The sequence below is a fragment of the Ursus americanus genome, chromosome 27 (genome assembly GCF_024610735.1).
Source record: "Ursus americanus isolate L20-20 chromosome 27, mUrsAme1.1.p, whole genome shotgun sequence".
Classification (NCBI taxonomy): Eukaryota; Metazoa; Chordata; class Mammalia; order Carnivora; family Ursidae; genus Ursus; species Ursus americanus.
This window is the reverse complement of record NC_142153.1, coordinates 9,543,525-9,568,354: the sequence shown is the minus strand read 5'-3', so window position 1 is coordinate 9,568,354 and position 24,830 is coordinate 9,543,525. Positions and strand designations below refer to the sequence as shown.

The window sequence follows — 24,830 nt, the reverse complement described above, 5'->3', positions numbered from 1 at the left end:
ACTGATATTTTTGCATAAACTGTGTCAATGATTAATAATAATGTCATGATTTTGTTCATAAAAGGAAATATTTTTAAAAATAAAAGGAAATATTTAGATCTTTAAGTAATTAAAAAAATCAGTAACAGTAAAGAATAGACAGACAAAAAATAATAAAGAAAAACACACATAGTTTTATAATCAGGTGAAAAATTATATGCAGAACTGTCCTGTTTTTTTATGTATACATGTGTATATTCATATGCCTTTGTTTTATATATGCTATTTTATAAGTTATTTTATAATGTTTTCCCACATATGAATGAAATATATTATTTCAATTTAATTTTGAAGTTCACATCGTGTCCAATTAATATATTTAAAATCATTTAATCTAATTTACTAGCTAATTTACTAGCTCTATCTGTGTTCCTTTCTAGTCTTTGCTGCTTTTGGTCTTTTTTCCCCCACTCAAAAAGTCCCCCTTAGTATTTCTTGCCGGGCTAGTTAAGTGGTTATGAACTCCTTTAGTTTTTATGTGTCTCGGGAACTCTTTATCTCTCCTATTCTGAATGACAGCCTTGCTGAATAAAGTATTCTTGGCTGCATATTTTTCCCATTCAGCACATTGAATATATCCTGCCCTATGCATCTGGCCTGCCAGATTTCTGTGGACAAATGTGCTGTGAACCTGATCTGTCTTCCCATGTAGATTAAGGACTTTTTTACCCCTTGATCCTTTCAGGATACTTTCTCCATCCCCTCACTTTTGATCTGCAGGTTTCTTTAGGTTTAAAATGAGTCTCCTGTAGGCATCACAGAGATGTGTCTTGTTTTTTAATCCATTCTGACACTCTATGTCTTTTGATTGGAGCATTTATTCCATTTACATTCAGAGTGATTATTGATAGGAATTTAATGCCATTGTATTACCTTTTAAGTCATTGTTTCTGGAGATTTTCTCTGTTCCTTTCTAGTCTTTGTCACTTTTGGTCTTTTCCTCCCACTCTTAGAGTCTCCTTTAATATTTCTTGTAGGGCTGGTTTCATGGTCATGAACTCCTTTAGTTTTTGGTTGTCTAGGAAACTCTTTATCTCTTCTTCTATTCGGAATGATAACCTTACTGGATAGAGTAGTCTTTGCTGCATATTTTCCCCATTCATCACATTGAATATATCATGCCACTGTCTGCTGGCTTGCCAAGTTTGTGTGGCAAGATCTGCTGCTAGCCTTACTGGTCTTCCCTTGCAAGTTAGGGATGTCTTTTTCCTTGCTGTTTTTAGGATTTTTTCCCTACCTCTATATTTTATAAATTTTACTACAGTACATCTTGGTGTTGGCCTGCTTTTGTTGATTTTGATGGGAGTTCTTTGTGCCTCTTGGATTTGGATCTCTGTTTCCTTCCCCAGATTAGGGAAGTTTAGCTATTATTTCTTCAAATAAACATTCTGTCCTTTCCCCTCTCTTCTTCTTCTCGTACGTGTATGATATGAATGCTATTACATTTTATGGAGTCGCTGAGTTCCCTAAGTCCACATTCATGATCCAATATTTTTCTTTCCCTCTTCTTTTCAGTGTCATTATTTTCCATTATTCTAGCTTCTGTATCACTTCTTCATTCTTCTGCTTTCTCCATCCTTGTGGTCATTACATCCAGTTGGTTTTGCATTTAGGTTATAGCACTTTTTGTTTCAGCCTGACTTGTTTTTAAGTCTTTTATCTTTGTGGAAAGGTACTCCCTGGTGTCTTCTATGCTTTCCTCAAGCCCAACTAATATCCTTATGATTGTTGCTTTAAGTTCTGGGCCAGGCATATTACTTATATCTGTTTTGATTAGATCCCATGGCCTTTTCTTGTTTTTTTCTTTTGGGATGAAAGAAATCTTGGTATTTTGTCTAGGTGTCTGTCTTTTTCTCTGGGTTAGGAAAGCCTGTTATATATCCTGCTTTTGGGAGTAATGGTTTTGTTAAGAAGAGGTCATATACTGTTCCTGGCCTGGTGCTTCAGGAAGTATCTCTAGTATATGCTGTGTCACTCTGCTGCTATATTTTGGCTGTCTTTTCCTCATGTCAGTCCTCTGCAGTTTCTCCTTGCCTACAGTGGGGAGTGTTTGGACCTTGTCCAGAATATGACCAGTTCTAACTGGGTGTGCTCTGGTGTTCCTGTTAAAAGAGGCCTGACAATATTTCCACTAGAGCTGAATCTTTACAGCACTATGATCAGAAGACTTGGTGCAAATTGAGGTTTTTGCTCGTCTTCTGGGGTAGGGGACCTCTGCTGTCAGGCACACTTGCCCTAGTTAAGAAGCACCTGCAGAATATAAGCAGGCATGCCTTGTTGTAATCGGCTCAGGCGTCCATTGTTGATGGGGCTATGCTGCTCACTGAAGTCAATCTCCGCTGATGGGTATGGGAAAAAAGTGGTGCTGACCCTCTCCCTTGTCTCCAGAGAGGTGAATTCTCACCCACTGCCATCCAGGAAGCCTTCACAGAGGAGCAAAGTCTTCTCTTGTGTGTCAGAGGCATCCCTCAGATCCCTGCCTTCTCCCTGTCTGTGTCTGGGTTATCTGCCTGCCAGGCAGTGCAGTGCACCTGTGTTTTATCTCAGACACACTGGATAAGTTTCAAAATTCCAAACCTCTGGAACTTGTTGTGGTACAGACCTGTACTGGTCCTCTGGGAGAGAGCCTTGTTAGGCTGGGTCTTGTGCCAGTTTGTCCCAAAGGGGCAGTCACACCAATGCATAGGAACTGGGAGTTTAGAGTAACACACAGCAAAAAGCCTGAGTCCAGGTTAGCCACCCTTGGCCATGTCTGTGCGCCATGCTTAAGGGGCAGGGGGGAGCACAATGGCACCCATCAGCTCTTTGTCTCTGACAGGCAAAGGCCCCTCCCAGATACACTCCAAAAAGGGGGAACGTCTCTCCCAGTGTATCCCTGGGGATCTTCAGATTGCAGCATCAGCTCTTGGCATCTAACCTCCTTCTCCACAGGAGCACTGCAGCACCCACTGGGCTCCACAGGACCCACAGCACAGAGCTATAAAACTCCAGTCTTTGAACTCTGTTGGTTGTAAACACTTAGCATAATCAGCCTCTCTTCTTTTCCCAGTCCATGACTTTGGGGAAGAGTTTTCCTTCTGTAATCCCCTGTGGACCTCTCTCTCCCACTCTCTCTCTGCCTGTTTGTCTGTCCATCTTTCTCTCTCTTTCCTCTCTCCACAGTCAGGGCTCCCTTCCCTCTGCAGCACCCGTGATTCTTTTCTCCCCAAAATCATGTCTCCACACCTCCGACTCTCCATGATGTGACCTCTTCTCTCCCTCCAGTTGTGCCGTTTGTTCTGTCAGTCCTCAGATCCATTTCTTGGGTGTTCAGAGTAATCCAATATTTATTCAGCTGTGTTCCAGGAATGAGGCAAACATAGGGTCCTCCTACTACTCTGCCATCTTAACTGACCCCGGGAGCATTTAGATTTCGACTTTTGTTGTTACAGGAGGAATAATACTATTTGACCTAAAACTGAGATCACAAGTAGTGGAATTATGCTTTGCCACAGCCACTCCCATGAGCTTGCTAACATTAAATCTAGACAGCTTATCTTCCTCTCCTCACTTAGCTGGATACCTTCTTAACCATTCCAATAACAACAGAAGGCATTTTCAATGCAAATGACATCATGTGAAACAAAAGAAAACAAAACAAAGAAACCCAAAACAATGACAAAAAACTCCAAGAGTTCCTTAAAATTTGCCATGATTAGTATTTCTTCTCTTATGTTTAGTTTATCTGTCTTCAATTTTAAAGTGTGGTTCTGTAAACAAATATTAATAGGCTTTTTTTTCTCTGAAATTCAGTCAGATAAACTCTGTCTTTCCTTAGAACATTCAGTTGAAGTGTGTACACCAAAATTACTGGTAACAATGGATGCAGGTTAAGTGCTGCTGTCCTATTAGTGTTCTATTTGTGCCACCTGTGATTTACTCCTCTGTTCCTCCTTTGTTACCCTTGGATTAGTGGGTCATTTTCAGCATTTGTTTTTATCTGCTATATTGTTTTTTTCTGCTATGCCCCTTTATCCCCTACCTCTTACCCCAGTGGCTTCTCTAGGGTTTCCAATGAACATTCCTAACCTGTTACAGTCTAGAATTAATGTTATACCACTTCACATACAATGCAAGAGCCTTACAACAGTAAAGTTCTATAGAACTCCTTCACGATGTTAGTGTGATATATTTTTACTTCTTCATATGTTATAAACCACAAGATGAATTATTTTAAGATATTCAATTGTTTAAAGAAATTAAGGAAAGGAAAAAAGCATTTCATTCGGCCCCCCCCCCATTTTAACATTTCCCAAATTCTTCATTCCTTCTTGTAGGTCTGTGTTTCTGATATTTTTGTTTAGCTTGTTGATGAAATCTCTTCAGCTTTTGTTCATATGAGATTATCTTCATTTTATTTTCATTTTTTAAAAGATTTTGTTCATTTGAGAGAGAGAACGCACAACCAGGGGGACAGGCAGAGGGAGAGGGAGAAGCAGACTCTCCACTGATCAGGGAAGCCCAATGAGGAGCTTGATCCCAGGATCCTGAGATCATGACCTGAGCTGAAGGCAGAGTGCCTAACTGACTGAGCCATCCAGGCACTCTTTATCTTCATTTTTTAAACGTCTTATTTGGAAATTTTTCTAACTTTCATGAAAGTTGTAAGAATAAGAATAAGGAAAGAACACCTATATTCTCTTTTCTTAGATTTACTGTTTAACATTAATCCTATTATCATGTGTGTTCTCTATTTGAAAGCAAGTTGTAAATTGTATCATGGAGCTTTTATAGAGTTATCCATGTAAGTAAAAATCACATCATTAAAATACTTTTTATCAAGTATTACTGTAAGTATTTTTTATCAAATAACACTAAGTATTACTATATCTGAATTTCATTGTGGTTGGACAATGTGATCTAAGTGACACCTATGTTTTATAGTCAAAAAACTGTTTTATGGCCTAATATGTCAATTTATATAAAACCTCCATGGATATTTGAAAAAAGTTGTCTCATTTTATATAAGCTTTTATATGTACATACTATATCTAAAGTTTTATTTAATTTGAAAACTCTTGAATTTATTCTTAACTTGTCTGCTTGATCTATTAAAGATTAAGAGACCTATGTAAAAAGCCCTCACTATGACAGTCAATTTCTACTTACAATTTTGTTAAATTTTGTTTTATACATTTTGTTGCTCTGCTATTAGTTATAGTCAAGTTTAGAATACTTCCATCTTTCTTGATAATTGAATATTTTATTAATGCACTGTGATAATTATTATGTGCACTTTTTGATTTTAAGCCTTTTTCATATTAATGTAATGATCATATAACATATGCTTTTTGTCTATTATTTTCCTGGTATATATTTTCATGCTTGACTCAATATCTCTATGTACTCATAATTTAGAAGTTTTTAATTTAATTTGTGTATAGTGGATTTTTTAAAAAAGTTTCTGCCCTTTACCTAGTATTTGGTCTGTTGATAATTTGTGATTATTGACATATATGGGTTTATTTCCATAGTCGTATATTTATATTCTTTTGTCTTGCTTTTCATGTGTTCAGTTTTGCAAAGGATCACCTTCATTCATATCACCCATGCTGCATCGTGTAAATATATAATATAGTTTATTGGGAAGGGTTACCTACAGAGAAATAACAAAGTATAGGAAGTCTGTAAGGACCTAAGAGAATAGCATCTCTTTTGTCCAAATCAGAAAACCTTATCCATTACATTTTATTTTCTGTTAGTAGTTTTGGCAGACTTGCTGAAGAGTACTGAAGATAAAATTTGCCACTTTTTATGTTTTTTGCTAACACTCAGAAATGTGTACATACACATAATTAGAAATTTTTAGAGAAAATATTATGACTTCTGTTCCTTTGAATGGAGACATATTCTTGAAATTACTCGCTGTAATGGTCCTCAGAGCTCTGTGTTTAGAAAGTACACTGCTTATCCAGGATATATAGTCATCTCTTAGTGGGATGAAGACAAATGATGGCAGCATACTATAGGAGAAAAAAAAAAGACATAGTAGTTTAGTTTGTTGGGCCTTGAGTTCTGGTTTTTACTCTCAGTAGTTCTGCAATCTTGTAAACTTAAGTTTTGACTCTTAATTTCTGTATGTGTGAAGAGGAAGTTAATCACAACCTTCTTATTTTGAGATTATTGATTAATATATAAATTCTCTAGATTTATATCGGAAACTTGCTAATACTAGGTAAATCTTAACTTTTTTCTCCTTTGGGTTGAGCACTCCATTAACATTTTATATCCATTTAAAGTGTGATAGTTCAATAATTTTCACTAGCGATTAAGAAACAAAATTTGTCTTTCAGTTTGATTATATGGGCTCAGAAGTGGCAGTTGCAGCTGAGAAAGTTGTCCATATCTTTGGTCTAATCAACACGGTAAGTGTTTACGTTTCATTTAAAGAAACTTTTCCTATTAATGCAGTAATATTGTTTGTATAAATAGCATATCCAGTTTTTAAAAAATGTAATCCTACCAACTGGTTTCATCATCAATGAATGAATTTCATCTCCAAAAGAGAGTAAATTGAATGTATTATCATTATGTATAGAGATGTAATGTTATATTTATGATTACCTAAATACTGTATATTATGTATCTTCTATTTGCAGATGTTTTCCCAGCTCAACATGACAATTATACTAACTTCTTTGGAGCTCTGGTCAGATCAAAATAAGATTTCACTTAGCGGGGATGCAAATGAAGTACTACAAAGATTTGTGTCATGGAAAGAACAATTTTTGTTTCAAAGGTCCCATGATATGGCATACTTATTAATGTAAGTACTGTATTTGTATTGACATAGGGTTTGTCAAATTATTTCATATGTTAGCTATCAAGATTATATACAAATTGTGTTATATGTAATGACAAGACACTTCAAAAAAGGATTACATGCATTCTGTGTTGACAAAATGCAAAATATAAAATTCTGAAAACAATGTAAGACACTAAGTCGCAGTAAGTCATTATTCTCCACTAGCCTTTTTATCTATGGAAATGTAAGAAACTTGAAAATTTGGAAAGCCTTGAGATAAACAGGGGAACCCAATGGTTTTAAGGATTTTTCTCAGAGGTAAATAATTGAAACTATCATTTGAACTTTAAACACAATGTACATTAGTTAACAGAATGCAATAATTGCATATAATGCAGGTTAAAATACAATATATCAAATTAGTAATGTGGTTACGGTCGGTATAGCTATACTGACACGAGGTGTAGCTATTTAACTACTTGCACTATTTTTTTCCCAGAGTCTTTATATAGGTTTCTGTTGACAGTTTGATTGTTGAGATGGAAATAATAAAAATTCTGAAGATCTGAAGAATATGCAATAGATTTATAAATCTATTGGTGTTTCCTGTGGAATTTAGGGTCAGTTCTGGGGACTCAGGGGCTGCAATAACTAAGGACTGAAATGTATGAGGACACTTGTTGCATTCTAGCACTTTTTTTCTTGAGGAGTCTACTGAGTATTCTGTCTCTTTGTATTCCTGTCCTCCAATCCAGCATTTTTTACATGCATTAGGGGTTCACTATGAGCAAATCATGGCAGTAAGCTATCCTGACTTGTACATCTTCAAATTATATCTATCCAGTGGTGACAACAGTGGTGATTGTTTTGGAGTGATTAGGCACTGCCGGATTTTGGGCTGTGTATCCTATAATGTTAAAGTAGACTTTAGAACTTAACTTTTCAGGAACTGTGGGAGATTACCCAAATACGAACTGATTGAAAGCATGAGATGTGATATGTAATATTTGTATTAAAAAATAGCTTTATTGAGAAATCCAATTCTTACAATGTCATCAAGTTAGTAATAATTTAAAATGCATTTATTCAAAAGAAAAATTTTATTATTTAGTTACAGGGACCATCTTAATTATGTGGGAGCAACATATCATGGAATGGCATGCAATCCAAAGTTTGCTGCAGGAATTGCTCTGGTATGCATTTTATTCCCATCTATTCACTAATTAATATCATGTTTTGAAACAGCCACTTCAAAGAAGAAAATATGTATAGTATATCTGCCATGACGTTTTGACAAATTTTTCTAAGAATATTCTTTTTTTTTTAAGACTTTCAAACTCAAATGTTATAATTTTAAAAGTGTTTTGCTATTGTGGTAAAATGCAAATAACATACAATTTACCATTTTTACCAGTTTTAAGTGTACAATTCAATAGTGCCAAGTATGTTCACATTGTTGTGAAATAGATCTCCAGAACTTTTCATCTTGCATAAATGAATATTTGTACTTTTTGACCAACTTGCCCCACATTCCAGACAATCTAGCCCCTGGAATCCACCATTCTACTCTCTGTTTCATATCATACAGTGAGTATGATATTTTTAAATTCCACATATAAGAGAAATCATATTATAGTTGTCTTTACTGTCTGTCTTGTTTCACTTAGCATGATTTCATCCAGGTTATCCAGGTTCATCCATGTTGTTGCAATTGGCAGGATTTCATTCTTTTTTATGACTGAATAATATTTATCTATATGTGAGTTTATTTTATATGTGAATATTCATATGTATGTGTATATATGTGTGTGTATACATATATATACATATATATGACATTTTTAATCCATTTATTGGTCAGTGGACACAGGTTATCTCTGTACCTTGGCTTTTGTGAGTAATGTTGCAATGAACATGGGAGTGTGAATAGCTCTTCAAGATACTGATTTCAATTATTTTGGATATAGACCAGAAGTAGGTATCTGCTGGATCATGTGGTAGTTCTATTTTTAATATTATGAGGAACCATCATACTTATTCTCAGGGTGTTTGGACCATTTTATAATCCCACCAGCTGTTTACATTTTGTATTCATCACATCTTTACTCACACATTGTTTTCTATTCTTGTTGTTTTTAATAGCAGCCATCCTTAGTGGTATGAGGTGATAGTCGTTGTGGTTTTGATGTGCACTTCTATGATTACTAGTGATAGTGAACATCTTTTCATATGCTTTTTGTTTTTGTATATTATCTCTGGAAAAATATCTATTCAAGTTCATAGTTTGGTTTTTTCTTTCTTTCTTTTTCTTTTTTTTTAACCATATAATCCAGCAGTTGTCCTCTTTGGCATTTTCCAAATGAGTTGAATACTTATATCCACACAAAAACCTACAGATGAGTTTATAGCAGTTTTATTCATAATTGCTAAAGATTGGGAGCAACCAAGATGTCCTTTAACAGAGGAATGGTTAAGCAAACTAGAATAAATTGATATAAAGGAATACTATCCAATGATTTTTTTATTTAAGTGAAGCATCAAACCATGAAAAGACATGGAAAAAACTTGAGTGCATAGAGGTTAGTGAGAAAAGCCAATCTGAAAAGGCTACATACTGTATGAGTCCAACTATATGTCCTTCTGAAAAAAGAAAAACTATGGAGATAGTAAAAAGATTATAGGTTGCCAGGGGTTAGTGTCTTGCTGCCAGCGTTACTTCCCAAGTTTTTTGTTTGTTGTTCGTTTGTTTGGTTTTTGAAGAAAAAAATGTTACTTACAAAGTGTTATAGTATTCTGCCTTTAAAAAAATTTGACTCTCTCACAAAACTATTTCTGAAGTCAAAACTGATTGCAAATTCAACCCTTAAGAATCTGTATTTTTTTCTAAGTGTTCATTAAAAAATAATATAGTTACTGAAACAGTGCACATTCTCAAAAAACTTTTAGTTTATTGGAATTTAATACATAATAAAAACATATGACAGCATTAATCTTATTTTGTTATGTCAGTGCCATTTGGATTAGAAATACAATAACTCAAAGAGATAATCAAAATTTACCTATTTTTTTTCTCATTTTCCATATCCCTAAGAAAATAATGAGCTTTGACAGAGTAGTTTCTTAAATTTGTATTTGCATTTAGGTATTATGGCCAAAAAGAAAAGATCAAGGAGGTGAAGAAATAGGCAATAATTCCGTTTTGCTTTGTTTTGTTTTTTGCATTTAGTACCCACAGATGATAACTTTAGATGCATTTTCAGTTGTTATGGTGCAGTTGATTGGAATTAATGTGGGATTAACATATGATAATATCTACAGTTGTTACTGTCCAGGAATTACATGCATAATGAATTCTGAAGCAATGTAAGATTTTATTTTTTATCAAATCTATGTCTTCCTCTGGGAAACGTTTGTGACAGTCACTGTTATATAATATCTTGCAATGCAACTTGAGTAAGAATATTTTTATTAAATACATAATGTACTTGTTTAAACTTATTTGTTTATTTTAATTTTTTATTTAAATTCAATTTAGTTACCATACACTGTATTATTAGTTTCAAAGGTAGAATTTAGCGATTCATCAGCTGCATATAATAGCCAGTGCTCATTATATCAAGTGCCCTCCTTAGTGCCCATCACCCAGTCACCTCATCCCCTAACCCACCTCTCCCTCAGCAATCCTCAGTTTGTTTCCTAGAGTTGAGTCTCTTGCGGTTTGCCTCCCTCTCTGTTTTTATCTTATTTAAAGAGGAGTATTTGATATTGTAGAAAATGTACTTAGTATTTCTACATTAAATGTTACAGAGAAAGTGAATATTGCTGATGACTTTCTGAGGGTTTACTAGAGTCTTGAGATGAAATTCATTCAAAGAATACGTAATAGATGTCTACTGTGTTGCAGGATTGTGTTAGTCTTATATATGGCTAACAAGATAGATCTGTCATAAATATCTTAACCTCTCAGGGTCTGAAAATTTAAAAGTAGACCTAAGAATAAACAAAGTATGAACAGCTTACGATAGGTGTCAGGAAGGCAATAAATAGGGAATACATGGGGAGAGGAAACTTTCTGATAAAGAAAAGTTTTCTGAGGAAATAGTTATGAGGGATATGAATATGGTCATGTAAAGAGCTTGTTGAAAACTTCAGGCCAACAAATGAAGTGATACTTGAATAGAGGGAAGCTTGAAAAGCTCAACAGACAAGAATAAGGATATTGAGAGAAGGATAAAAAAGAAAAAAAAAGAAAAGAAATAGCTGGGACTATAAGGAAGAATGTTTTGGACCTAAGGAAAAGAAAGTAAAATACATTGAGGCTAAAGCATAAGGGAAAGAAGGCCAGGTGATTCAGGAATGTGTATGAATGAGTCTGTGCAATCATGACTCAAGAGTTGGGGCTTTGTGATAAATGTTAACCAACTACATTTTAAGTTGATTTATGCAGTATGGGTAGTAAAAATTATCTTAAAATGAGTGTAAAATCTATCAGAGGGAACAATAATATAGTAATATTTAGAAATGATTCTCATTATAATCTATACCAGTTTATTAAGATTGAGAGAGAAAAGGAGATGTGAAGAATTATTTGTAGGAGTTTTGATATCATAATTACTAACAGATATTGAAAAAGGCAAATATTTTAGGAAAGCAGAAAAATGAGAAGTCTTGAGGGCAGTTTATGTTAATTTGGAGATTCTGAATCATCCATTAGAATTAAATGCACAGTTACATAGGTCCTGATCTGAGGACAAAGAATTTAAAATGTGAACCATCTCTTTATTGGTAGAAGTTAAAACCATGAACAGGTCATTTAGAAAGAAGTTGAAAGAGTGATAAGGGTACTTCTCATATTTACAGGCTGAGTAATTGAGGAGAAACTAGTGACATGTGGTGAGAAGAAACAGGAAGGAAGTAAATATTAGAAACAAGGACCAAAATAAGATGGAGTCTTACCTAGGGAAGAATATGTTTTAAGAATAAGGGGGAGGATGGAAATCAAATGGTGAAAGTATCAGCATGGTATTTCAACCTCCCCCAGTTCTCTCACAAAATACAGAGTGAAACTAGGAAAACAAACAAAAAAGCAAAAGCATATTCCACAAGTTTCCCAAACTGAAATGCACCAAAAATACCAGCAGGTGGGACCAATCTACTAACAAAGAACTAAGTAGCATGAAGTAGCTGTGTAGCAGCAAATAAAATAGGGGGACAATAGGAACTCTAAAAATCTTACTGACCTGGGAACTTAGAAATCATTGGCTAAGCCATAGCATAAGAAGTTGCCCCTACTGAGACTGAAATATTAGTAAGCTCATGCCATTGCAGGAGCCAGAACTGGTGAGGATATAGCAAATTGTAGGTAAGAGCAAAGGGGCTGTGAACATTTCTTAAGATGCTAGCGTGGCCTTGATGTCTGCTCTTAAAAAAAAATCTAGTAACAATAGCACATGTATCACCCAGATCATGTTTTAGAAATACTAATCCTCACAAAAAAGAACTGGCATTTTGAAGGAATGACTGATTCCAGATCTAAAGCAAAGAAAATAAAAATGAGCTTGGAACATGTTGTATGAGAAAATTAGGAGGTGTTCAAGGAATTATGGAGATTTATCAAAGGGACACAATTGCAGTTCCCAATAATCAAATCTGTGGGAATCTGAATGTTATAAATAATAGTGACAGTAACGGATTATAACCCATTTAACATGATAGGAAAACATGATTTCATATTCATATAAATACACGAATGAATAAATTGAAAACATAATGAAGGAATGGGATATTAACATAAAACCAAAGTATTTCTCTCCAGATAATTTTTAACTAATAAGAAGAAAAAAATAATTTTAGAGTGAAAATACCTTAATCAACTAATCAAAATGACTATCATCAGTAATAGAACAAATTGAAATCCTGTGCCATTTGTTAGGATGCAATGAAGCAGACTCAGCAACACTCCTATGATACTGTTGCCAAGATGAGTACATAACCTCTGTTTAATTATAAGGCAACATTTTATAATCCTAAATGGAGGGACAGTCTAGCAAATAATCAGTCTGTAATCAGAAAACTTTCCATGATCGTGTAATCCAACAACAACAACAACAAGATGTAGGTAACTAAACTTAGGAGATATGAGAATCAAATGCAATGTTTGAGGAGCTAAAATGGCAGTATACTAGGAGGACCGTAGGCTTGTCTAGTCCCTGGAACACAAGCAGGTACTATCAAATCATTCTGAGCACCCAAGAAATCCACCTGACAACTGACAGAACAAATTGCCCAACTACAGGGAGAGAAGAGGCCACATGGAGGATGGTAGGAGGTATGGAGATGTGGTTTGGGGGAGAACAGGATTCCAGGGTGTGGAGAGGGGAGGGAGCCATGGTAGCAGGTAAAGGAGGGGGTGGGGAACATACAGGGAAACAAACAGAGAGAACCCTTCCCCAAAACCATTGGCTGAGAAAACCAGAGGGGCTAATTTTTGTGAGGTTTTGCAATCAGCAGGGTTCAAAGACGAATTTTAGAGGATGGCCAGAAAAGCTGGGATAGATCCCTGAGGGTGCTGCCCTACTCCTGGGGAAAAGGCAGGCAAGCACCCTGGAGACAGACAGCAAGTGATTGGAAGGATCACCCAAAGGTGCACAAGGGAGAGACTGTTCGCTCTTCTTGGAGCTCATCTGTGAGAGGTGGTGGTCACAGAGATGACCCTCTGGGGGCAAAAGAGCAGGCAGGCACCATTTCCCAGCTCAACCCCAACACCCCCAAGCCCCCATCCCCCTACCAGTGCATAGGCACAGAGACACCTGCTGGGGGAGGCTAACCCAGATGGATACTGGCTGTTTAGCCTGCTTGCTCCAAAGCCCATGTCCCTGCACTCTGGTCTGGCTGCTCTTCTCAGTCAAACCTACATCCATCCCAGCAGGGTCAGACCCTCACCCAAAAGACCAGTGCAGCCCCCCACCATAGCACATCCTTAAAGTTTGGAGTTTTAAAAGTCAGTAGGCTTCACTGTGATAGAGCCCAAAGTGCACCGTCCTGCTTCAGGCAGGCAAGCAACTGAGAGGCAGTGTGAAAAGAGCAGTCTGAAAAACACCCGACACTTGAGAGGGGAGATTATTTGCTCTTCTGGGAGTGCTTCCCTGAGAGCAAGCACGGAGACTCTCTCTGGGGACAAAGGAGCTAGCTGGTGCCATTTCCCTCCGCAGCCCCACAGCGTAAACCAGCTTCAGGAAACTGCACAGCACTGATACTGGCTGCCTAACCTGCTCACACCAAGTCCCACCCACCTGCGCTCTGCTTGTACTGCTTTTCTCAGGCAAGTGTGCCTAAGTCCCAGCCCAGTGGGCCCCTTCCCCAGAAAACCAGCATGCACCGCATCTCCCGAACAGAATTCTGAAAGGCTTTGGTCCTAGTGGAAGTAGCATCAGGTCATATTTAACAAGCAGACCAGAGCACACCTAGTTAAAACTTACTGCACTCTGGACAAGGCCCAACACTGCCCATTCCCACCAAGGACAGCCTCTGCAGATGACTTCCTGGAAGGATAGAGCAGCCAAAACACAGCAGCAGAGTATATGCAGCACACACCAGGGACACTCTTTGAAGCACCACGCCCTGGACACTATATGACATCTTCTTCATAAGGCCATTACTCTCAGGAGCAGGAAACATAACAGGCTTCTGTAATGCACAGAAGAAAAGAGACTTAGACAAAATGCCAAGACAGAAGAGGAATTCATCTCATAAGAAAGAATAAGAAAAGGTCACAGGCAGATATCTAAGTGAAACAGATATAAGTAATATCCCTAATGGAGAATTTAAAGAACAATCATAAGGATACTTGCTGGCCTTGAGAAAAGAATGGAAGATTTCAGGGAGGCCCTCACCACAGAGATAAAAGCACTTAAAAACAATCAGAAATGAAAAATGCAATAAGCAAGATTCAAAACAAACTAGATGTAAGGACCACAAACATGGAAGAAGCAGAGGTATGAATAAGTGATACCAAAATGAGAATAATGGGGAAAAAATGAAGCTGAACAAGAGAGAATAATTATGGATCATGAGATAGACGTAGGGAAATCAGGGACTCCACCAAATGTAATAACAATCATATCAGAGGAGTGCCAGAAAACGAGTAGTCAGAAAAGGGGCAAAGTGTTTATTTGAGGAAATAATAGCTGAGAATTTCCATAATCTGGGGAAGCAAACTTCCCTAATCTGGAATCCAAATCCAGGAGGCACAGAGAACTCCCATTAAAATCAACAAAAACAGGCTAATACTAAGACAACTGTAGTTAAATTTGCAAAATATAGTGATTTAAAAAAAAATCCTAAAGCAGCAAGGTAAAAGAAGTCTCTAACTTAAAAGGGAAGACCCGCAGGACTAGCTGCAGATCTCTCCACAGAGATGTGGCAAGCTGGAAAGAAAAGGGATGATATCTTCAACACACTGAATGGGAAAAATCTGTAGCTGCAAATTCTCTATTCAGCAAGGCTGTCATTCAGAATAGAAGGAGAGATAGAGTTTCCCAGATAAACAAAAATTAAGGAGTTCTTGACCACTAAAGTAGCCCTGCAAAAAATATTAAAGGGGACTCTTTGAGTAGGATGGAAAGACCAAAAGTGACAAAGACTAGAAAGGAAGAGAGAAAATCTCCAGAAGCAATGACGAAACTAAATACATATCTATCAATAATACTTTGAATGTAAATGGATTAAACAGTGCAATCACAAGGCAGGGTGTTAGAATGGATAAAAAACAAGACCCATCTATATGCTCCCTACAAGAGACTCATTTTTAACCTAAAGACAACTGCAGATTGTGAGGGGATGGCAAACCATTTATCATGCCATGGACATCAAAAAAAAAAAAAAGGCAGAGTAGAAATACTTGTATCAGGCAAAATAGATTTTAAACTGAACTTATAACAAGAGATGAAGAAGGGCATCCTAAGCAAAGGAACTCTCCAACAAAAATATCTAACAAAGATAGATATATATTCCACCAACATGGGAGCACCCAAACAAGTAAAACAATTAATACCAAACGTAGAGGAACTCGTTAATAATAATACAATAATAATAGGGGAATTTAACATCCCACTTACACCAATGAATAGACATCTAAACAGAACATCAACTAGGAAACAATGGCTTTGAATCACACTGGACCAGATGGACTTCACAAATATATTCAGAACATTTCATCCTAAAGCAGCAGAATACTTTCTTTTTAAGTGCACATGAGACAGTCTCCAGAATAGATCACATACTGGATCACAAATCAGCCCTCATCAAGTATAAAAAGGTTGAGATCATACCATGCATATTTTCTGACCACAACTCTATGAAACTTGACGTCTACCACAAGAAAAAATTGGGAAAGACCACAAATACATGGAAGTTAAAGAACGTGCTACTGAAGAATGAATGGGTTAACGAGGAAATTAAAGAAGAAATAAGAAAATACATGGAAACAAATGAAAATGAAAACACGATGGTCCAGAACCTTTGGGATGTATCGAAAGTGGTCATAAGGGGAATTATAGAGCAATATAGGCCTACCTCAAGAAGAAAGAAAAATCTCAAGTAAGCAACTTAATCTTGGACGTACAGGAGCTAGAAAAAGAAGAACTAATGAAGCTTAAAGCCAATGGAAGAAGGGAAAATAGTAAAAATTAGAGCAGAAAAAATGATACAGAAACAAAAACATAGATAAGTGAAACCAGGAGCCAGTTCCTTGAAAAAATTAATAAAATTGAAAAACACCTAGCAAGACTTTTCAAGAAAAGAAGAAAAAGGACCCACATTAAAAAAATCACAAATGAGAGAGAAGAAATAAGAACCGATACCATAAACACACAAACAATTATAAGAGAATATTATGAAAAAGAATATGCCAACATATTGGACAACCTGGAAGAAATGGATAAATTCCTAGAAACATACAAACTACCAAAACTGAAACATGAAGAAATAGAAAACTAAAACAACTAAAAGGAAGCAAAGAAATTGAAACAGGAATCAAAAATCTCCCAACAAAAGTCCAGGGCCAGATGGCTTCAAAGGCAAATTCTACCAAACATTTAAAGAAGAGTTAAAACCAATTCTTCTCAAACTAGTCCAAAAAATATAAATGAAAGGAAAACATTCACATTCATTATATGAGGCCAGTACCAGCCTTATTCCAAAACCATACAGGTCTCCAGTAAAAAAGAGTACTACACACCAATATCCCTGATGAACATGGATGCCAAAATTCTCAACAAGATACTATCTAATCAGATTCAACAGTACATTAAAAGGATTATTCACCGCCACCAGGTGGGATTTATTACTGGGTTGCAGGGGTGATTTGACATTCAAAAATCAATCAATGTGATCCACCACCCTAATAAAAGAAAGGAGAGGAACAATATAATCCTCTCAATAGTTGCAGAAAAAGCATTTGACAAAGTACAATATCCATTCTTGATAGAGGGAATGTACCTCAACATCATAATGGCCATATACAAAAAACCCACCACTAATATCATCCTCAATGGGGAAAAACTGAGAGCTTTTCTTTTATAGTCAAGAACAAGACAGAGATGTCCACTCTCAACATTGTTACACGGTACTGGAAGTCCTAGCCTCAGCAATCAGACAACAAAAACAAATAAAAGGCATCCAAATAATCAAGGAAAAAGTCTAACTTTCACTCCTTGCAAACAGCATGATACTCTATATAGAAAACCCAAGACTTCACCGAAAAATTGCCAGAACTGATACACATATTCAATAAAATGGCAGGATACAAAATCGATATATAGAAATCTGTTGCATTTCTATACACCAATAATGAAGCAGAAGAAAGAGAAATCAAGGAATCAATACCATTTACAATTGCACCAGAAACCATAAGATACCTAGGAATAAACCTAACCAAACAGGGAAAATATCTGTACTCTGCAAACTATAAAACACTAATGAATGAAATTGAAGATGACACAAAGAAGTGGAAGAACAGTCCATGCTCATGGACTGGAATAACAAATATTTTTAAAATGTCTATGCTATCCAAAGCAATCTACACATGTAATGCAATCCCTGTGAAAACACTAACAGCCTTTTTCACCAAAACACAAAGAGTCCTGAAATTCTTATGGAACCACAAAAGACCCTGAATTGCCAAAGCAATCTTGAAAAAGAAAAGCAAACCTGGAGGTATCTCAATTCTGGACTTCAAACTATATTACAAAGCTGTAGTCATTAAGATAGTATGCTACTGGCACAAAAACAGATACAGAGATCAATGGAACAGAATAGAAAACCCAGAAATGGACCCACAACTCTATGGTCAACTAATCTTCGACAGAGCAGGAAAGAATATCCAATGGAAAAAAGTTTCTTTAACAAATGGTGCTGGGAAAACTGGACAGCAACATGCAGAAGAATGAAACTGGACCACTTTCTTATACCATACACAAAAATAAACTCAAAATGAATGAAAGACCTAAATGTGGGACCTGAAACCATCAAAATCCTAGAGAAGAACACAGGCAGCAACCTCTTTTACCTCGGCCATGGCAACTTCTTACTAGACACGTTGCCAGAAGCGAGGGAAACAAAAGCAAAAATGAACTATTGTGGGACTTCATCCAGATAAAACCTTCTGCACAGTGAAGAAACAATCAACAAAACTAAAATTCAACCTTTGGAATGGGAGAAGATATCTGCAAAGGGCGTACCTGATAAAGGGTTAGTATTCAAAATCTATAAAGAACTTATCAATGAACTCAACACCCAAAAACAAACAACCCAATCCAGAAATGGGCAGAAGACATGAACAGACATTTTTCCAAAGATGACATCCAGATGGCTAATGGACACATGAAAAGATGCTCAACATCACTGATCATCAGGGAAATATAATTCAAAACAACAATGAGATACCACCTCACACCTGTCAGAATAGCTAAAATTAACAACACAAGAAATAGGTGTTGACAAGGATGCAGAGAGTTGGGAACCCTCCTACACTGTTGGTGGGAACGCAGACTGCTGCAGCCATTCTGCAGAATAGTACAGAGTTTCTGCAAAAAGTTAAAAATTGAACTATGATCCAGCAGTTGCGTACTGGGTATTTCCCCAAAGGATACAGAAATACTGATTTTATCGGATACATGCACTATGAGGTTTATGGCAGCATTATCATCAGCAGCCAAATTATGGAGAGAGAGCCCAAGTGGCCATTGACTGATGAATGGATAAGGACGATGTGGTATATATACACAATGGGATATTACACAGCCATAAAAAGAATGAAATCTTGCCATATGCAATGGTGTGGATGGATCTAGAGACTAGTATTATGCTATACCAAATGAGTCAGTCAGAGAGAGACAAATGCCATATGATTTCCCTCACGTGTAGAATTTAAGAAATAAAACGGTGAACTGAGGGGGAAAAAAGAGAGGCAAACCATAAAAGAGACTCTTAACTATAGAAAACAGCCTGAAGTTTGTTGGAGGGGAGGCTGGGTGGGGGGATGGGTTAAATGGGTGATGGATATTAAGGAAAGCATTGTTGTGATGAGCACTTGGTGTTTCACGTAAGTGATGAATCACTAAATTCTACAGCAGAAAGCAATGTTACAATGCGTGTTAACTAACTAGAATTTAAATAAAAATTTGGAGAGAAAAAAATGGAAAAAATAAATAATAGCAACGGTTGACTTTCAACTGGAGCTTTTTGCTATAAAGTGCCAATATTGTTGTAATAATTAAATTTGAATGACATCTGAAGATTAGATAATAGTAGTATATAATTATTTCCTGATTTTGAAGGGTCCTTTTTGGAATTAATGTCTACATAGGAATTATACATTAAAATATTTAGAGTTATTAGGATCATATTTGGCAACTTATTCGTCATTGCTTGGGAAAAATTTATTTTTTGGTCTATTTTTGTATCATTTCTCTAAGTTTTAGATTGTTACAAAATTACATAAAAATCCATTAAATAGTACACATAGAAGTACAGAAATATTTCAAAAGGTAATAAAATAAAAGAATGTAGGGCTTTCACATTTTATATAATTAACATTGAGATATTTTAATTGATTTTGTTACCAAAGTACAAATGATTCTGATTTTTCCTGTAACATTATCAACCATTGTCATTTCTTCAGTTTTCCACATATATTTTCTAGTATTTCATTTTCTTAAAATTAGTGCTTATAATAATGATTATAATTGTGATGTTGGCAATCATAATGAAAATAATAATAGGACATATTTAAAGAGAGTTTTTTTGTGTGGCGAATATTATTTGTGCTTTAATATATTTTAACTCATGTCACCTTAACTTCCTCTAGTTGCTAGATGTCTATTACATTGAATTACAGCAGAAATAAACTTACTGCTTTTATTTACAACTTGTATTAAAGATAAAAGTCCTCTCCCTTCCTTCTTGGCTCCTCTGTAAGTGCAGTAGTACAGAATTAACGGTACTTTTCAGTAATTCATAGAGTGTTACTTTGATAGTGATTTTATTCCATTTATCTGAGGAATATAATTTATTTTTAGACGTTCCCATGGTGTAAAGTTTTTTAGCAGTTGCAGCATGGATGAATTTAAACGTATGGTTTCACAGCCTGAATTTGAATGCCTTCAGAATCGAACAGTTCCAGAAGTGGTTTACCAAGGAAGAACTGCAACTTGTGGCAATGGAATTTTGGAACCGCCGGAACAATGTGATTGTGGCCTTGCAGAGGTTAGTGGCAAACATTTACAACTCATCTAAAGATTTGTTTTGTGTTTCTTACGTAATCTTATAACTATAGATGTGATATAGGAGGACTCTTTTTGAAATGCGGCACCATTTTATTAAATACCCAAGGTACAGAGATATGGGGCTTGTGGTAACGGACTCATCCTGAATTTGAAGCATTTGAAAAGTTTAAGTAAAGGGTAAGTGTAACATGGATTAAAGAGGTAAGATTTTCTTTATGGTTTAACCATTAATAGTAATACCCCCCTTTCTGCATCATAAACATCGGTGACGTCAATACTGTAATATTCACCTCAAGCATCTGAATTCCTCAAAGTGCCTGCACTGGTTCACTAAATTACTACGTGTATGTAGTTGTATACCTTCTCATCTCCTAATCTCAATTCTTGCATCTGGGGAAACTTCATTTATTTTAACTTGACTTCACAGAATTGGGTTAATAATAATTCTTGGTTTGTTATTGTTATATTTAGCTTTTTGCTGTTAGCCTTTTTTTAAGTTGTGTTTGGTAAAATGGCTAATCATTGCATTTTTGTTGTGCCTGTTTTCATATACTTATGCATGGTGATTTTTTGGAATGTTCCATGTTTGCTTGAGAAATGTAAACTCTTGAATTGTTAGAAACCAAATTCTATACAACCTGATTACATGATAATTTTTAAGTGAATGCCACAAATCTTCTGTATTTTTATAAATGTCATATGCCTGAACTCTTGGTACCTGAGAGATGATATCGATACCTACAACTATGCAGTTGGATTTGCCTATTTCTCAACATACATTGTTCAATTTATGCTTTCTGTCTTTGAAGCTGTTTTATATAGTGGAGACTTATGATTGTTATATCTTCCTAGAAATTTAACTTTTGTTTTCAAATGCTGAATCTCTTTATCTCTAATGTTGCTTTCTGTTTTAAAGTCTGTTTGGTCTGACATATCTTATATCTATGCACATACTTGCTTCTCTCAATCAGTATTCCCCTGATATTTCTCTCTTCTCGTTTAGTTTTTCTCCACTAGTAGTTCAAGATCTACACTGGGTTTTAATTTACTATCCAATCGGCCTTGGATTTATCAGATTATCCTCTTAAACATTATTGTAATTAATGTTTAATTAAGTGAAGTCCATAATTTATTCAGATTTCTTTTCTTTTTACCAAATAGCCTCTTTCTGTACCAGGACTTCTCTAGGATACCTCATTACATTTAGCTGTTATGACTCCTTAACACTCCTCTAGATTGCATATTTTTTATAATTTTAGTTGTTTCAAAATGTTCATATTTTCTTTTTTTTTTTTAAAGATTTTATTTATTTATTCGACAGAGATAGAGACAGCCAGTGAGAGAGGGAACACAAGCAGGGGGAGTGGGAGAGGAAGAAGCAGGCTCATAGCAGAGGAGCCTGATGTGGGGCTTGATCCCACAACGCAGGGATCACGCCCTGAGCCAAAGGCAGACACTTAACCACTGTGCCACCCAGGCGCCCCAATATTTTCTATGTTCATTTTGCCACATTTGTTTTTTAATTGAATTTTTGTTCATTTCTTTTGAATCTGTATGCTTTGTTTTTCCTTCTTCCACCATTTATTGCAACAATATAGTGGATCTGCACTATTTATTTTCCTCTAGTGATTATTCTTGCATCCTTAGCATACATATTTAAGTTGTAACCATATCTAGGCTGCCTCCAAAATAATGGGATTTAACTTACATAAAATTTTGGTAAATACTGCATTTCTGTCACCTCAGTGCTTTACATTAGGAAATACCCTGAAGACTTTATTCTGAAAATACTTCCTTTACTTTACCTTTTGTTTCTTTTGGTTATTAGTATTTCTTTGCATGTCACAGTTCCCTTCTGAAAGGATTTCATTTAAATTATATTCTCTGGGGCGCCTGGGTGGCTCCGTTGTGAAGCATCTGCCTTCGGCTCAGGGAGTGATCCCAGGTCCTGGGATCAAGCCCGAGTCAGGCTCCCTGCTCCTCTGGGAGCCTGCTTCTTCCTCTCCCATTCCCCCTGCTTGTGTTCCCTCTCTCACTGGCTGTCTCTCTCTCTGCCAAATAAATAAATAAAATCTTAAAAAAAAAAGACAAGACTCCTGTTTAAAAAAAATAAATTATATTCTCTTTCTTCATATACTGCAGTATATTTTAGTTCTCTTGAAAAGAAGTTCTCTGCCCACTTCAACAATAAATACTTATGTCATATTCATCTTCTCATTTTATACACATGAAATATATGCATGAAAGATGAGTAAAGTGTGTAATGGATAGATACTTAACAAGCTCCTGAATAATTTGCACTCAGGCCTCATCCAGTAAGTTTGAAAATGATCCCTCTTCTTCAGTTTTCAGGAAGAGTTTAGGAAAGTAAGTATTTAACGTTTGGGGAATGTTTGGAAGAATTCACCAGTGAAGCCATCTGGTCTTGGTCTTAGGTTTTTGATTACTGACCCTATCTCCTTACTAGTAGTCAATCTATTCATATTTTCGATTTCTTCATGATTCAGTTTTGGTATATCTATTTCTAGGAATCTATCCATTTCTACTAAGTTGTTCAATTTATGGACGTCTAATTGTTCATAGTATTCTCTTATGAACCTTTGTATTTCTTGGTATCAGTTGTAACCTCTCCTTTTCCATTTCTGATTTTATTTATGAAACCTCTCTCTCATTTTCTCGGTGAGTCTAGCTTAAAGTTTGTCATAATTTTAATCTTTTGAAAGAATCAGCTCTTAGTGTCGTTGATCTTTTCTATTGGCTTTTCAGTCTCCATTTAATTTATTTCCATTTGATTTTTTAATTTTCTTCCTTCTACTAACTTGTTCTTCTTTTTCTACCTCCTGTAGGTATAAAGTTAGATTGTTTGAGATATTTCTTGTTTCCTGAGATAAGCCTATATTGCTGTGTATTTCTCACTTGGAACTGCTTTTGCTGCATCACATACAGTTTTCTGTGTTGCATATAAATTTTCATTTGTCTCAACATGTATTTCGATTTTTTAAAAATTTCTTCATTGACCTATTGGTTATTCACTAGCATAGTGTTTTACCGCCACATATTCGTAATTTTTCCAGTTTTCTTCTTGCAATAGATTTCTTCTTTCATAACTTTGTCAGAAAAGGTGTTTGACAAGATTTTAGTCTTCTTAAAACTACTGAGAGTTCCTTTGTGGACAACACATGATCTAAAATGGAGACCGTTTCATATGCATTGGAGAAAAATATGTATTCTTGCTGCTTTTGGATGGAATGTTGATTTATTAGTCCATCTCATCAAATGTGTATTTTTCTTTCTTAGAAAATTATAATAATTCTGAAATTCAGAAATCTACATAATATATTGTTAAAATTGTGTGAAATTTTTTTTCTCTCCAAATTTTCATTTAAACTCCAGTTAGTTAACAGGCAATGTAATATTATTTTCAGTAGTAGAATTTAGTGATTCATCACTTACATACAACACCCAGTGCTCATCACAACAACTGCCCTCCTTAATACCCACCACCCATTTAGACCATCCGCTGCCCACCTATCCTCCATAAACCCTCAATTTATTGTCTATAGTTAAGAGTTTCTTTTATGGTTTGCCTCTCTGTTTTTTCCCCTAAGTTCACTGTTTTATTTCTTAAGTTCTACATGTGAGGGAAATCATATGGCATTTATCTTTCCCCGACTGACTTATTTCTCATAGCATAATATTCTCTAGATCCATCCACATCATTGCATCATTGCAAATGGCAAGATTTCATTCTTTTCATGGCTGAGTAATGTCCCATTATATATATGTGTGTGTGTGTGTGTGTGTGTGCACACCCCACATCTTCTTTTTTTATTTCTATGTAAAATTTAGAATCAACTTTTCTATTTCTACTACACCCCCTAAAGAAAAAACATAATTCTGCTGGATTTTTGATTGGGATTTTTAAAAATCTATAGAAGCATTTGTGGAGAATGGACATATTCATAATGTTCTGATTTTCAAACTGTGAGCATGACATATTGTTCCATTTATTTAGCTATCTTTAATTCTTAAAGTTAACCCTAAATATTTCATGTTTTTGAATGTTATTGTAAAGTGAGTACTTATAAAAAATATTAATTCCCAGCATCTTTTACAGGCATATAGAAATAGAATTAAATCATGAAAGTTGTACATTCCTCCTGTTAATGTTATTTTGAATGATTTATATTTTGAAAAATACTTATAAAATATCTGAATCAGAA

General features: G+C 35.6%; 1 protein-coding gene across 1 annotated transcript in view; it reads left to right on the top strand.

The window, feature by feature from the left end:
• The window catches only part of LOC148107621 (A disintegrin and metallopeptidase domain 3-like), a 119,557-nt gene that overhangs the window by 42,982 nt on the left and 51,745 nt on the right, over positions 1-24,830 (top strand). The window contains exons 8-12 of the mRNA XM_087856327.1: positions 6,372-6,443; positions 6,678-6,844; positions 7,935-8,016; positions 10,050-10,186; positions 20,401-20,587. Of these exons, the coding sequence (XP_087712453.1) occupies positions 6,372-6,443; positions 6,678-6,844; positions 7,935-8,016; positions 10,050-10,186; positions 20,401-20,587 (645 nt within the window). The remainder of the gene's footprint in view (positions 1-6,371; positions 6,444-6,677; positions 6,845-7,934; positions 8,017-10,049; positions 10,187-20,400; positions 20,588-24,830) is intronic.